General features: G+C 36.7%; 1 protein-coding gene and 1 long non-coding RNA gene across 13 annotated transcripts in view; one reads left to right on the top strand and one right to left on the bottom strand.

The window, feature by feature from the left end:
* Nrm (neuromusculin) overlaps window positions 1-17466 on the top strand; it is a 122043-nt gene that overhangs the window by 59162 nt on the left and 45415 nt on the right. For all 7 annotated transcript variants that reach the window (XM_070671054.1, XM_070671056.1, XM_070671059.1 and 4 more), the window contains exons 2-3: window positions 7498-7687; window positions 11445-11599. In XM_070671054.1, the coding sequence (XP_070527155.1) occupies window positions 7498-7687; window positions 11445-11599 (345 nt within the window). The remainder of the gene's footprint in view (window positions 1-7497; window positions 7688-11444; window positions 11600-17466) is intronic.
* The window catches only part of LOC139111033 (uncharacterized), a 56952-nt gene continuing 53761 nt past the window's right edge, over window positions 14276-17466 (bottom strand). For all 6 annotated transcript variants that reach the window (XR_011547136.1, XR_011547134.1, XR_011547138.1 and 3 more), the window contains 2 exons: window positions 14483-14576; window positions 14276-14367 (listed from right to left, as the gene is read on the bottom strand). This is a non-coding gene — a long non-coding RNA (uncharacterized lncRNA). The remainder of the gene's footprint in view (window positions 14368-14482; window positions 14577-17466) is intronic.

Below are 17466 nucleotides of genomic sequence, written 5' to 3'. Positions count from 1 at the left end.
ACAACGGTGCACCTTCGTAAACTTTCCGAGATGCATATAATTAGCAGAAAGACGGAACAAAGTTTGCCTTTCTTCGGAATACAACGTATATTTTTTTTTTTTTTCCCTCCCTTATTTTTTTTCTCCACCCAAATTTTCGGCCGAAACGCTCGAAATTAGAAAGTATTCGAGTCTTAGTTTGAAGGTCTAAAAAAAGCTACCGCTCAAATATTCCCGTTCGGCTATCGTTCGTTATAAGTTTTTCGATATGCAAGGTACGGTAAAAATTAAAGTTGCAATGGGTAAAGGCATCGGCGAAATGCTTGGTCGTGAAACAGTGTTAATTAATTGATGAACTTTATTTCTGAAAGTGGTGCGCCATGTGTCGGACGTTTCAGTGATCGAAGAGTAATAAATAGAACCAATTTTAATAGCCATACGTAATCGACGGTTCTATACGTATACTGAAATCGATTTATGGCGATGCATATGTATCGATGTGAATACGGTACGGGCGCACGGTTCGAGCGAATATACCATGTTGTACAAGTGCCACCCGTGAACACACGTCAATTCGCGTCGGTGAATATTTTGACAAGACCAATATTTTATAAAATCTGGAAATGCTAATTGTCACGTGGCAGAATCTAGATTGGCGTAAATACTTGAAACGCAACTTGCGTTATCTCGATAATAATTTGATTGATATTTCCAATATTTAATCGCCCGTAAGCGAAAACAACAATCAACATTTTTTTTTTAACTTTTTTTTTAAGTGAAACAGTCAGAAAGCAAAATAAATGCCGTTAAATTTTTAATTCTATCTTACAAAAAAAAAAAAAAAAAAAAAAAACTCCTAATTTGTTTTCTCGTTCAGTTTACTTTAAGTGCCCTAAAAAAATTAATATATTTAATACCGCGCATTCCGTAACATTTGGTTACTTTAAAAATCAGATTAAATATAAATTTAGTACATGAGCTCTTATTACACATATAATTTATTTTGACATTATAATCTGCTGCTTAAAATTTAAATCAAAAAGAGGTTAACGCATTATTCATATAATTGGAAAATTTTCTTCTGCGATATGTATCTTCCAGATTCTTGTCAAAATTTTAACGTTTTAGTCAGTTGGAAATAACTGTATCGCTCTCATAAAAGTTGCAACAGGAAAAGATTACGAATTCACCAACCGACATACACCAAGGGAATCGATCGAGGTGCGAGGCATTACGACTTATAGTTCGAGCACGTTATCTCAGAAGTCTTCAAAGGATTGATATGGACATTGCAATGTCACTGGGGGAAACCCTAGCAGCGAGAATGCTCTACGAACTGCAGCCCTTGCCGTAAAGGCGTGCCACTTATGAACGATGCAAATTAAACGTAAAATGAGCCGGCATTCGCGACTTAAAACTGGGTCGTTGAATTAATAATTCACGCTCTGTGTCACGTTCTGCAAAGGCGATATTTACAGAAGGCACCACACGTGCGATCCATTTAAAGAGAAATGTCGTATGCTGTCATCGCTAGTACAGAATTTATTTTATAAGCATTCATTCAGCATTACGTCACGTTTTACAATACTATACTTCATTCACGATTAAATTATATCCGTGTTCAATGTTCTGTACTGGATATTTAAAGAGGTGCTTTTTATATATTCTAACTACGTACGCGTCGTGCAATTATACTATATATAAATATATATATATATTTTTTTTTATGTAGCATTAAAATATATGGGAATTATTATAAAAAGTATATCGCTCTTAAAGTCTTATCTCTTTTGTCATATCTAACCCGTTCTGGTAAAGAAAGGAACATCGTCTAAGCCACTGATCGGGTCTCTGAAAACCGGATTTTCCGCTGGAGCTTAAGTCTAAGCTTAAGGGACTTTCAGTTCGAGCGTATACATATAACGTGCCATTGTTTGAGACACGTGGGCTAGTATGCGTTAAGCCTTTACTTTTAAAATGGCGGGGAACTGATGTCCTCGCAAATCGATAATCGAACACGGTGCAACTTTTCGTAACACACGGCGGTCTTTTGGGAACAATATCTTTCGCGAAGATATGAAAAACAACGTAATAAAAGTCTTGACACGGAAAAAAAAAAAAAAAAAAAAAAAACAAGACGATATGAAACGTAAGAAAAATCTGAATCATAATAAAAAGAATAACGAGCGTATAACGTGCGTTAAAAACATAACTACAAGTACAGTTTTATAGTTGACAGGTAATTAAGAAGATGCATAAATAATTGATACGAAACATTTATGTTTCTTGATAAGAGTTAGATTACTTTTTGCTTACAGTAAAAATGACTAAAGAAAAAAAAAAAAATAGGTTATTCTGACAAACTATAATTGCGTCGCTTTGTTAAATGGTCTCAATTACAAGGCGCGATAAACAGGAACTTCTAACGTTTCCGCCTACATTTCCGCGTTTCTTGAACAACTCACGTTATCACCAACGGTTATAAAGATGCAGTTAAGAATAATTGGCAATGTTAACGCGCTGCAGAAAATATTGTTAAAATTATAAAATATAATTTTTATGTAATAATATATTAAAATTATTATTGTCTTTGTTTTACACGGATAGGAGAAGAAAAACGAATTAAAAAAAAAAAAAAGAGCAAAAGCTAAAGGGTATTTTAATATTACGTACTTTAATAAACAATTCTGTAACAAAGATTAACGTTTGTAAGTGTTAATATAAGTTAATATACCATACATTTATACGGCAATTATCGTACGCATTATCTACTATAAATTAATATTCATATAAATGTGAAACGCTATTTAATAGCTGTCTCACTTTATGATCATAAATGCGATTAAATTGATCACGTCAGCAATTTTAATTCTATTACATATTATTGGGTGTGTTAATTTCATCACAAGTGGAACAATCTACTCTAAAACCATAATGCACTGTGATGGCAAAACAAAACGAAATATTCACGCGTCATCAAATTTAAATGTTCAATTTCGATTTATGCCGAAATTGTTATTTTAAGAGCTTTGAGCTGTACCTTTCTCTACCAGAATAAAAATGTTTTATCTTAACTATTAACGTATAAAAATATAAAGAATTTAAAGAATGTCGTGGCGTCAAAAAAGAAATTATTAAAAAAAAAAAAAAACCCTTGTACAGTATTTTGTTCTAAATTGTATAATGCAAAATGCAGAACATGGTCGTACATATATATATTTGACAAAAGTGCATTGATTATAAACAGCATTGTAAACAGCAAACTTTTATTCATTCTCTTTTTTTTTTTTTTCTTTTTTCTTTAACGTCTATCACGGGTTTCGCAATTTTATCTCACCGCCACATAGAAATATCTGTATTAATAAAGCTTTTATGTCGCCACCTTTCACAGAGAATGCAAGCCAATTTATTTCAGAATAGACCATAATGTCGCCCCTTTGAACAGCAATTTTACCATTAATTTCCATTATGACACCAATAAACTCTTTTTGCAAAAGTATGCGCAGCCACTTAATTTCTGACGCCACTCCATCGTATACGCACGTGTGACAGCTACTTAATATATATAACACAATAATAGACTCTTATGTGCCTTCACAAAAGTTCAATGATTAAAGACAAGGGGAGGGGAAAAGCCTACGGCATCACAGTCAAAGGGTGTCTCATTAGCCTTTTTATGCGAAAAAAGAAAAAAAAAAGTTATAGCGAAAGGTGGTAGCATATGCACGCGATATAAAGTCACTTTAAAGTTACACCCTTGACCATGCGTGAAATAATCAATAATAAAAAAAAAAATATAAAAAAAAAGGCAGCACTAGGTCTAAGTCCTATCGAACGTCCAGATATTAATAAATGAACTAGTCGATGAATAATAATTAAGAAATCAAGACCGATTCAATCAATTACCGTTTCAAATATACATCTCGTACTTAGGAAATAAGTAAAAGAAACTTTCGTTCTGACAACCACTTGAACTTTTTCTCCCTCTTTCTCCCTCTCGAAGTATTATATCGCGAAAAAGATTCACCTCCATCACGTTTCGAATCAAAACTTTCGTCTTGCCATTCCAGCTCATAGAATTCAAGAAGGTTTCTGAATGTTAATCCCGGTAATCCTCAGAACTGTTACAATAGCACTTCGTATATACATCAAGTGCTATTGTATGCTTACGTACATTTGCGGCTTACCGCAACAAACTAAGTGGACGTGCGATTTTATCCGCTGCAAAGTCTAATTCTCGTAGAATAAGCGAGAGTAATTTTTAAATAAAAAAAAAAAAAATATATATATATATATATATAAAGCAAATTAAATCAAGACCGTGGAGATTATTACGTATCGTTTCAGTGTGCGGCCCTATATATGCATATTTTAATTGCGACACACAGCCTCGCGCGTCATAAATTTTCCGCTTCCGATATTTACACGCGTATCGTTTTGTTTGTCTCGGCACTAAATCTCCCTCACGGTTAATTCCCGTCCGCCCGTCTCGGCCTACTCTGTCTCTCAGACCGGGTTCCATGCTAATGCAGGCTGCAATTTGTATAATTTCGAAATGGGTTAAGCACGCGTCGGAGCATCCCGAGGTCGATAACTTTTTCTACCTCCGCGATAGAACGTCGTTATCTGCACGTGCTCTTCCGCAACGGCGCTCGTTCCAAAGCATAGTGCTTACTTTACATTTTAATGTCTCCGGAGTCACGTCGACATCTCGAAGTGCTACTAATTTCACGGACCTTTAACTGTAAACTCGCCGATCACGCCTTCTTAGCTGTACACGCCGTCCGGGTAAAATACGAGCCGGCCGTCAATTTACGCCAAAAAAAAAAAAAATTATGGTAATCGCCTCGGTCTTGCCGCGCATCCTTTGACATATATTGGTTGCAACCATAATTGCACGGGGATAGCTAAACCGTCAAGATACAATAGCAATTCCAATCGAGTGGTTTTGAATGGATAATGACGTCAGTCAGGAAGCATTGTATTAACGGCTTTAATCGTGATTGCTGATGCGTTAAGACGCTGCGATGATCGATACTATATTGCCTAATAATAATTATTTTATATCCCTCTTAAGGGAAGGGTTCCTTAAAACGTAGGAGACAAAAATTTTATTTCACGTCGTACGACCCTACATTAATTTCTTTTTATTTTATTTTATTTTATTTTATTTTTTTTTTATTTTAAATTTATTTTTTCGAGCATGTATTCGAATGCATTAACATGATTGAAGTATTTTAATTTATGGTAATACGCTACGTTGCAAATTACGCGTATAATTGTCGAATTATTATTACGAGCTTGAAAGACGACTAACTACACATATGGTATTTTGGACTGTCGTACTTGCGTGGCCTCCTTCCCCGCAAGAAGTTTCTAGCCGACGAAAACCGACGTGGGGGGCTATAAGTGCCACCAAGTGCAATAATTATCATTGTTACAGCCCGTTTCTGCGCTCATAAAAACTTTATGCATACGCAGCAAAATTTAACTGCGAGCGCTACTAATTAGCGGCGTTAAATGCAACGGATGCTCACAAACGCAAACAGCGCTTCCACATAATACTTGAAGCAGTTTTCGCGACGCTCGTTAAATGTGACACAATATCGCCGTCTCTTTGTGGAAAGAAAAAAAAAAATAGTATTAAAAAAAATGTTTTCAAAATCATAAAGTCCAATATTTTCCGGCGGGTTAATTGATATAATATTTAGTTATCATTTAAATTTCCAGACAAATGGCTTGCGAAAATTGACGCTCGATTTGCGATTCGTTAAAATATTTATTACTCCCGCGGTGGATATTATCTTTAACAAAATTATTTGACTTCGTCAAATTAACGTCTAATTTAAAGTTTTCAGCGGCGCGCTGAAGGCACACGTACTTAAGTTTTATTACTTTACCTTTCGCCTTTAACTAACCCAATAATTTCGTAATATCCACGAGGACAACTTCACGCATACGCAATCAATCTCTTTATGTAATATTCATAAATTTGCACAGCCACCTCCGTGAGATGCCGATGCAAAAAGTTACGCGGGAATTGCCACGGCGTGATAATGACGGAATATAAACGACAACACGCTGGATTAATCTGCGCGCGAATTTCCTAATCGATTTTTCTTTTTCGACGAATCTCAGCGGAGCCACCCCAGGGCGTAAAATCGAAATCACTTAAACTGCGCTAAGGCCAGAAATTCAATCGCGGTGATGGACATCCATATTCGGCGAATAAATCAATGTTTGTAGATATTCGTGCAAAACCCATAAATCGTAATCCTTCCGTATTCGAATGTTCATGCGCCATATGTTCTCTCAATTTCGCAAGTGACAGTTGGTACGAAAAGCTATCATAAATATATCTCGGTTACTATTCCTTTTATTTTATTTTATTTCATATATATATATTTTTTTTTTTTTTTCTTGTCATTTAAACTTTTGCAGGTTAAACTCGCGGAATTAATGCAATAGTGTAAAAGATATTAAATCGTAAATTACAAATAATAAATTTTAAAATGCTTTGTACATGTTAATAAATATAATAAATAAGTCAATAACTGCACTTCTCGTATCATATCTTATAATTACGATCGCAAATGATTGACTGGCGCAATCAATTTGTCAAGAATAATAGCAAGAAATAAAGCTTATTTCTTTTTTTATCCCGCGGTTGCTTCTTTTTTTTTTACGTCGCGAAAGATAATAATAATAATAAAAAAGCTCGTGATTACGAGAATCGTGTAATGTCGTTAATGTAGAAGTCTTTTCCCCTCACCTCCGCGACGCTTTTAAAAACTCAGTTCAGTATCTCGACAATGTTAATCGCGGCCGCTTGCGAAGCTAAAGTCCCGGGATGGAGCGCCGTGGATGAATTTCGCGAGAAAGAAAAGCAACCCATTATTTATGATCTTTGCGCAGAGTGCGAAAAGGCCGAGATAAATTTTTCTCTTCGAGGGAACGCTTCGAAGCGAAGTGAGCGAATGAAGAGTTATCCCGTGACGTCCAAGCCTGGAGGTAACTTTTTCACACGCGCGACGAGACGAGAAGAAATCGTAACGCGCTTCGCTACGGCAAATCCCCATTACTTCTTCTGTACGCAATGTTTACCGCGCCGTACGATGCAGAAATCCAATTCCTTCTCGGTACGACTCCTCACTCCGCGACATCGATATTATTCTGCTAGTTAACGCGATCCCTTTGCCAGCGTAAAGGATACCTACAATAATTTCCGCCGGGATAATAATAAAACGTAAATCGCATTTATATGCAAGCGAGTAATGGGAAATATCGCTGCAACAACTCGCGAGTATTTCCCATCGAGCATAAAATCTTCATATTTACGGCGCGCGGGGACATAGGATATGCATAAGCTCGCTAACGCGATCGCTACGCGCTGGAAAATCGCGCGATAAAACAATTTCTGCCCCGCCGATTATGTTTTGTCGGGCGCAATCGATATTTAGAATCCCAATTACGGACTCAATTTCACACGAATCGCCGCTAATGTATGTTTGTTCCCAGGGAGCGGCGAGCCGTGGCTGAGCAGCGAGAAGCACGCCGAACTCGGTACGGAGATTTTACTGCCCTGTGTCCTGAAATCACCGCAATGCGAGGGTCTGCACAGCATCAAGTGGTACCACGGACCCAGGAGGATTTTCATTTTCAGCGAGGACGCCGGGATTATACGCGGCAATAACGACATCGCTGCCAGGTAATTAAAGTATTATATTGAGACTTGAATGCATAATGCTAGTGGGGTTCAAGCTCGTGCCTCGGCTTAATTAGGCCGCCTCGTTTGGACTTTTCTTTCTTTTCTCTTGACCAACTAAGCTAAATTTCATTATTACCGCGACGTATTTGGCGATATTAATTCAAGTCCAAGAAACTTACTTAATTTTGATTAACTAAAATACTATTATATTAAATGATTTATTTGCCGGCTAAAGAAATCCTGTTATTTTCTACTCCGTAATAATTATTAACTTAATTATAATAATCGGGTAAGTTTTACGTATTATATTTGTATTTTATAAATCATTAAAATTTTCCGATTTTGTTATTCATAATTAACGCTTTTAGTATCTCCGTGTTTTGTTCAAGAAACATTAAATTATCGTTAGGTATTAAAAAATTTTCTTTAACCATTTTTGGTTTCGGTAATTAACTGTTTCCGCGATTTCTAACTATCGCAATTATGCTCATTTTAGGATCATCACCCTGTAATTGCGTTTTGTGGTTTCGCGGTCTATATTTAGAAACCGTGTAGCTGCGAATACGTCAAATGCGTTAAATGCGCAGGTGAACATGTACACGTGAATATTTCGAGCATAAAACTTCCAATTGGTAATTACCGTAGTATCTGATTGTTTTAACAATATTCTATTTATTCTTAGTCGATTCGGTACGGACTATTGTTATTTGCGTGCAAAATCATTAATTCAAACCGATATGTGTCAGACTTTTTAAAATAATTATATAATTACGAATAAACAAGTAAATGATAAAGCAATTAGCAATATAAACATTTAAATTATTTAATATAAAATATATATTGAACGTGAAAGCTGTTACAGCCTGATTCTATTTTTTTATGCAACATGAAGAAGAGTTGCTATGTAAAAAAAAAAAAAATAATAATAATAATAATTAGATGGAAAACTTTATTATTATTAATTACTGTTTAACAGTATTGTTTAGAAACAGTGTAGCGGATACTATAAAATATAATAACACTTTGTGTTCTTGTGAGTGAAACATCCCCCCCTTTTTTTTTAATGAAATTTGCTCTTTCTCCGCGGATTAAAGGCAAATTAATAGGTACAATCTACTTTTACGCGTTATTTGCGTGCGTTGCGCATAGCAATGCAATATTCGATAATTATATCGTGAATAATATACGCTCATGAATTACATACGATATATTCGCATTACATTGGTACGGGAAGTACCTACGTTGAACTTTGTTCGTGAGAATTTCCTTCGATAATAAATTCTTAAAAATGAAAGTAACGGTACGAAATATTTAATCTTAGAAAAGACAAAAAAAGACAAAAAGAAAAGGGTGTTTTTTATTAACTCGTTATTTTATGTATAAGCATGAAAAAATATAATAACGTAAATCCGCGGTGTTGAAAATAACATATGTTATTAATGTAAGAATATAATATACTAATGTATTATTTAAGTAAAAAGCTTCAAGGGACATTACAGTTTTTATAATAATAACGCAAAATATGCCCCTTATTTCTAGAATTTTATAATACAATATGCTATTATCCGGATTAGTTAAAATCCGGATTTAAAACTCAGAAAATATAAAGTAACGTTGTGTATGCCGTGTCATCGTACATGTACATTATATCATTACTTTGGGACGTTACAAACAATAAGTATCTTAACAATGTTATAAAAAAAAAAAATTACATTTTATTAGTTTATGGACGCTGCGAGGAACGTCTTTCGCAACGTTATTATTAAAAAGAATATTTTCTTTTATGACGCTCTTAAAATCTTGGCTTGGAACGACTTCTTTCCTCTCATTTAAATATGTTCGCGCGATTGTATTATTCCTACCGGACACTTTCAGTCGAAATGTGAAAGAAGCGACTCAGGCGACGTTGAGAACATTTTAATAATATGATTATTGCATATTTCAATGTGAACGCACGCAATTTGTATCGTTGATGATCTAATTGCAAGTGAACGGAAAAGATACATAGTTTCATGTAGCACGATGTCGCTGATTAGCGGTGCGGCGCATCGTTGTATCAACAATGCGCTAATGACGCCGTAAACGGTTCGTCGATCAAACAACACGCCGAAATGTCGGTTGACCGCGATCACCCGCGTTTCATACTAACGCTGAATTCGCGGCCAGCAAAAACAAATGATTCGTCACACCGCCGTACGTTTAAACGAGGAAAGCGGGAATAAAACCAGTAGGTTCCCTTTCGGAAATTGTTGAAAATTGTTCGTGTCAATGTTTAACCTGGTTAATAAAAGCGGATTTCGAAACGTTGAATAATTATACACGTACTGCGTCTACGTACGCGTATATACATACGTGTGGAAGCGCGTTCGACATTTTACCGTTACATTTTTAACAAATGCACGCGATAATTTTATTAATAAATAAATTAAATAAATACGATTAAGTAAAAAAAAAAAAAAAATAAATGTTTAATTTATTATGTCTGTTTCTTTTTTTTTTCGCGTTTTAGTGCGGACACATTTCTTTTTATTTTTAGATGGCAAGTAGTTAATTTGATGACGCAAATTTGTAACGAAACTGGCGCATTTAATAAAGATGTGTACCAGCTATTCCATTTATATGTCGATGAACATACTCGGCCTCTATTGACGGAGTATCGAACGCGACCTACATACCTTGACTGTGCGTTTGCTCGCTATTCACTGATATAAATGGCGAGACCTTCGCTCGACGTCTGCTTCACACTTTATCGCGCATTAATGACCTTGCAAAGGATTTATGATTCAATTACGAGCATTGGAAAATTCTTTTTCTGATACTTCCGCGAAAGCTTGCTTCGCGCAATTCATTCCCGTTATCAATTAATAATGAATATAATTGTCTCGAAAGATTTCGCGCACTGAGAGAGAGAAATATAATTACTTTTGACTCCCTCAGCTATAATTTTAGAAATAAATATACCATATATAATTCCACAGTCGTAATCATCGAGTTGATTAATATTTACTACTCGTTAAAAGTGCCTGGGAATGATAATTAAGATAGATAAACTATTTTTTTTTTGTTTTCTTTCAACGCGAATGCGTTAATACCTCTGAAATATAGACGCGCAGGTGCATCCGATATGCGTACGGCACGTGTAAATAGAAACGGTTACGAATAGGATGTGATCGAGTAACATGTGTGACGATAATATCGCCGCCTTATCGTCGTAAATGGATTATGCTACTCAGGCAGGATAACGAGGAGATTAATTTCATTGATTGTCCGATTCATTGCCCGGTGTTAATCGCAATGTGAGATTGACATTACGTGAGGTCATTACATTTGCGTCGGCATGAACCGCATAATAGGATAATACGGCGCGATCGTCATTAATAAAGTGCATAAACAATCAACGTATTTACGATTAATGAAACCCGCACGCCCGCGAACCGGCTTATACGAAAATAAAATTGACGGGGGCAGTGGGCTAAACGAAATTTATCCCAAAGGAATATTTGTCATCTCGCGGGTGCGCCGATTAAAAATATTCATTAAAACGTTCCCCGTCCTATTGTCGTCGCCTAATTATAATTTTAATGCCAACGAATCTTGCATGTTAAATTAAACGAGGCAACCTTGCGGATTAATTAAAGTAATAGTTTTGAAATATTACTGGGTCGTATTTTTATTTTCAATTCTATTTTTTTTTTTCTTTTTTTTCCTCTTTTAATAAACCTTCTTATCTAATATGCTACGTGTGTGAATGTTTCAGGGCGGATATTGAATACTCGTCGAACTCATCGAAAACGTATTTGAAGATACCCGAGGTTCAGCTGGAGGACGAGGGTCTGTACAGGTGCGAGGCTACGTACATTCGCGTCAACCGCGAGTGTAACAACGTGCAGCACATTATTCTTAACGTCACAGGTGCGTTGTATTACATTATGCATTATTACCGCGGATTATCATTCCCGGGGACGAAATTAAATTTTTATTAAACACCGGATGCGGAGAAGAGTGAGTGAGCGCGCGGCGTAAAAGTTTGTCCCCCTTAAAAATACAATGCGGTAATAATGCGACCGTTTTCAACGCTTTGTACGGGGCATAAAAGGGATTTGCCTGGATAGTTCATAGAGAGATACCGAAAGATTTACGGAAACTATTTTAAAACTTCTCGCCTAACTTCCCTCCATAAATTGCACGCGATATTTTTAGCCGTAAGACCTCTGTTTGTTATGCAACCTCTCCAGCGGTGCATTACGTCCATACGTCAAAAACGTGGCCGCGAAAGTAGCCCGCGTTATTGAAAAGGCAATACAGGATACGAAGTAGCGCGTTTCATCATTCATACGGAAATCTGTTTGTGCACTTGCGTTCCCTTTCTCCCGATTGCGGAAAATTTCTATTACCCTTTAGGGGTGTGGGGGAAGAATAAAAAATTTCGCTCGACATTTTGCGGAAGTAATGCGGCAATACAATGGCAACCCACTGCGACATTACGAATGAAACGTATTTATGACGCCTGCACTGTATCCGTAAGGGCGAAAACACCGCGCGAAAATCAGAATATATCGCAGAACTCATATTCCATGTGTCGGGGGCGATGATTATTTTAAACTAATGGTTACACCTGACCGTTTTCTCATAAATGCTTCAATTTTGCGAGACGCGCTGGAACGACCGACTTCCTCGTTACGAGCGGCCTTTTTCCGCAAGATCGGAAAGTAACGACGTGTTTACTTTCGGAACACCTCGCGAGAATAAAAACCCTTTGCCACTATTTCGCGGCTACCTATGTTCAACGTCAGTAATTATACTATTTGTATTTTTCCTCCTCAAGTTGTGCGTCAAAACACGCATTTTAAACGTTTCAAACTCGTGGGAAGACAGTTGTGAACGAAGAAAAAAATTTAATGAGGGAACAGAAAAAATTAATAATAACAATTAACGATCTTAAAATTTCTTTTTTAATTTAGCTGTAATATATTTTTACGTTAAATTCTCTTTCTACCTCGTTACAAAATACTTGTCCGCGATTATATGCACTAAATTGATCGCAATTGAAAATCGAACGGGATTGAAACGTCCAAATGTGTGTACTTCTCTATGCATTAGGCACTTAATTTTCGCGGAAGCTCTTGATAACCGCGAACAGTGATCTGGGTTAAATCCATGTCAAATTATACATCGATAGTTCGAGTTATACCGGATGACTCCTAACTCTCCGAAGAGTTAATATAGACAAGTTGGGCTTAAGTTAGGCTCTCGCCGATACGATATCACACGTACCTCGAATACGCAAAGTTAATTTCATAATTCTTGATTTAACGTTTACATTAATCTCGTAAACGTATTATGGAACCGTTTAACAGCTAAATAGTCTCATTGCTACGCGATGTTATTTAATTATGTTAACGCTTTATCGTTATCACGGTGTATCATAGTTCACTCGCTTAAACTTATCTCATATCAAATTCATATGAGATCCTTGGAAATTAGTAGAAGCCGCGAAAATTACGAGACGTCAAAAATCTTGGAATAATATATGTACTATCCAAAACGTAATAAACATCGGTGTTGAATTTTTCAACGAATATTAATATTAAATTTAGTATCTTAAACTTAATGATTATTAAGCGGTAAATACGCGATGCTAATTTATCCTCTCGCTCGGGCTCAACTCGTGCCGCGAGAGTAAATCTCAATTTAATTTTTATTATTTTCAAGATTTATTATTTTACTAGTTTATTATAAATTTCTATTATTGTTTTTAAGCATGTATTTTATTTTTTCCCCAACTATATTAAAAAAAAAAAGAAAAAAAAAAGAAATGAAAAAAAAAGCATGCGACTCACCGATCTGCATGAGCATCAGCGGAGTTGTTGATTTCTGCCGGTGACTGTAACATAAAATATAAAAACAATTAATGTAGATTAATGTATTCAGTTTGAAAAGAAGGGAAAAAAAAACTTTACGCGTCTCTAATTTATACTTCGATGATAAAAAATTAATAAAAATTAAGTTATTTGTTGGTGAAACGAAGCTAACGATTTTTTTTATTGAAGAATAAAATTAATCCTTACCTAAAAGTTGCTCCGCCGATGCAGGATGCCGTCTCAGGCCTGCTCCTTCCTCTCAGTTGGGACGTGCCGAGTCATCCTTCCGCGCACCGGATACTCGCGAAACTCGCGACCGGGTGAATTTACTATTTACGCGACAGCTAATTGTTCAACACTTCTCTCGCGCGATGAAGTACGGCACTCCCGTTAAAAAAAAAAAAAAAATTGTATAATAAATCTAGACGTCCGAGTACTTTAACGGCACTCCCGAAGAAAACGACCGACGAACTGGCTGCAGTTCGTTTCATTATTAATATCGGCGGTGACGGTACTATCCTTCGGACTTTGATCCAAGCAAAACAAGAGAGTATTGCTTCGATAAAATCCTAGGAGCAAGCTGTAAAAATTCATAATTAAACATGTTATATAAATGAGGTGTATCTTTTTCAAATTATTGTTCCTCTTTCGTGTATTTTATTATTTCCTATACGACGCGTATTGTTTTATTACACAATTTATTGTATATTATTTTATTAAAAGCAGTGTATTTCCCACCCGAAAATCTTAAACTATTTAAATAAATAAAGGCATGCGACTCACGGTACAGATGCGCAGCAGCGGAGTTGGGGGATGATTCTGTAACAAGAAAATACGAAATTTAATTGTAGAGATACTGCGAATATATTTAATAAAAACGTTTTCTGATATCAAAAGAATAAATCTGTTAAGTAAAAAAAGAAATGATTCTTACCCCGAGGTTGCTCCGCTGAAGCATGATGCCTCTCCGAGGCCTCCTCCTCCTCTCAGGATGTCAGTGGGATATTTCTTTCCTCCCCAGGATCGATCTGAAACAGAAAAAGTATACGTGGTTAGTATCATACGTATGTATGATATACATATGATATACATATATGTATAAATTACTAATCATTAAAGAATCGCAAATATTACTTATTACTATGCGTATCATTTATAAACCGAACGTCTCGTACGAAAGAGCGCCAGGACAATGAAACTCGCGTTACCTACCCCTCTCATCCTTACGCGGCTTACTTTTCCACCACATGTGTACGTTTATCACGCGAACCTCTGCCGCCTGACCAAAGGCCACCGACTTTATCATCGCTCTGGAATTTAACAGACTACAAAAACATGCACGTAACGTCTGAAATCGTTTTCACATTGAAGGGAAAAAAATATATATATATATAAATTTTTTTAAAAATCAGATATTTTCTTAAGAAAGCTTCTTAAAGTAGACAGTGAAAGCTACATTGAAATCGCGAGGAACATTAGCGGTTTCTAATTATGCGGCGGGGAATTACGGCTTAATTGCGTTATTAAGTAATTTCGTAGCAGGATTTGCACTTGAATTTTAGATATAAGAAGATCTCCAAATTCAACTTGACAGAGAGGATTTTGCCCGCCGTAAGCTCCTTGCGAGGCATGCCTTTTAAATATCGTGCGTTAGTTTTGGAAAATTTATGAAGAATGAAATAATCCTCCATCCTCCCCCTCGAGTGGTTTATTCAGCGAACGTAGCGATTTTCCGCGTACACATATGCGGGAGTCTTCATCGCGACGGACGTGAACGGAATAGGGTATACGATATTCTGGCTGTTGATCTGTCTTCTTCGCTGTCGTGCGCCATGCCTCGTAACATCGTGCGCGAGTTAAACGAGAGAAGAGGAGTTTTCAAGTACATAATCGTGACAGTATGCTCTTAGGTACATAATAACGCGTAAGCAACATTCAAAAACTTTCCGTCCTTCACAATAGGGGGATCGTATTCTTAAAGTTTCAGAAGCAAAGGCTGCCCGGGAAATTAATTTTGCGGTCTAATTAAAAACACAAAGCCGAGCACTAACCCTCCCCCGCTTCCCGAAAAATTTTTTCAAGAGCGGAAATTATACGGAAGAAGAAAAAAAAAAGAAAGTCGTTTATTAATTCCACACGATAGTTTTTATTATCATTTAATATTATTATGTTTGTTATTACGAGCACGCCGAGGAAGGAAGTTGTATTATTCTTTCAACAATGAAATAAGAGCTTTGCCGGATTTTAGATAGGATTGCTCTTTCCCGTGCGGTTGTTTTAAGAGATTCGCCAACTTTTATCATTTTGATCGCGAAACCAATTGGAATACAAAACGAAACGAAAAACTCGGGAGGAAAAGTTGTTCTCGACGTATAGCTGATGGTGGCCTCAATTTGTCGAATCTGTAGTGCCTTACAAATTACGTCGCCTAATACTTATCAAGTACCTACTGAAAATATTCAGTATTCAACGTGTCAGTTACGGGAAAAAAAATACTTTTTACAATTACAAGTCACCAGCGAACGAACGAGATGTACGGAAATAAAAAAGAAATAATAATAAATTTATCAACGAAACATTTAACATCAGCGCAATTTGTTTTTGCGCTCAGAAAAAAAGAATACACGCCGAAAAAAATTCGGAAATAATGGACTTAATAAAGGGAAAGATAAAAATATCGCCCCCTCTTCCCTCCGCTGAAAAATACGGTTTGCGTAAAGGGATAATTGTAAAAAATTGCGCGGCTAAATTGTTAATTTATCTCAATTCGCGGGATTAAAGAATTTATAAAAAATATTCGCCGACTAAAGCAGCGCCAATTTCGATAAAATACGAGATACACGTCGTACCCATTATACCGCGGCGTGGTGAAGCGACAACGTAAAAGTAGCTTGCGAGCTCTCTTGCGACAGGCGTCGACATTAATCTACATAGAGGAGAGCGCAGGACGAAGCTGTGCGCGAAACGGTATCACGTATCACACCCATATCTGTACTTACGTACACAGGCGCTGCGCGCCGCCTGGATTATCCGAACGCCTCATTCTAGGTAGGACATCAAGCCTGCAGATTTATCGTCAAATAGATAATATTGTCAGGAAAGTAGAACGCGCGCAAACAGGATCACGGTGACGAGGGAGAGTAACGAATTTCAGATTCGATTACTTTTTACCGGGAAGAAGTAACGGACGGAAGTTTAAGAAGCCCATCCCACCCCTCGGCTTTAATATATTTCTAGCTCATGAGATTATATGCCCGCAGACGGGAGAACAGAAAGCGAAAAAAAAAAAAAAAAAAAATAATATATATATATTTATATAAAAATAAATGAATTTATATCACGCAAAAGTTTTTGCGCTGTGCATGAGAATTACAGCTGTATTACGAAAATAATAGCGCCATTAATTTTTACGTCGGACATCGCAGACGTAACGCTTTGTGTTCTTCTGTCCAGTCGCTCACTCGCTAGATTGTGCCATTGCGAACTCGCGGTAAAGCTCTGCAGAATAACTGTTAGCGAACGCCATACAGTTTTAACTCGACGGCGCATGGGGTATGCTTTTATACGAGATTAGATAGCGAGGCTAAAGGTACACGGGCACGCGAAGCGTTGTTTCTTATTTCGCGATATACGTGTGTGTGTGTGCCTTTCGTTTTGCGAAACGTTCTAACGTTTTGCCGGGCGAAATTACGAGACAATCGCGATAGCTTTTCTCAAAGTGGCGACGGTGAAGCCGGGGCGCGTCGCAGATGCTCGGATTCAATGTCTGAAATCACCAAAGGCCCTATCAGAATCACTTTCGCGAACTCTACAAGACGTAGAACGTCCGACTTTGTTTCGTTCTGCTCTTTAAATCGCGCAATTTCGTCCTCTGGCTCGCAATTTTTCTTTCTGAGTGGAATCTCTTTCGCTTGAAAA

Source organism: Cardiocondyla obscurior, linkage group LG22, assembly GCF_019399895.1.
Source record: "Cardiocondyla obscurior isolate alpha-2009 linkage group LG22, Cobs3.1, whole genome shotgun sequence".
NCBI lineage: Eukaryota > Metazoa > Arthropoda > Insecta > Hymenoptera > Formicidae > Cardiocondyla > Cardiocondyla obscurior.
The sequence above is the reverse complement of the archived record's forward strand: the minus strand, read 5'-3'. Positions and strand labels throughout refer to the sequence as shown.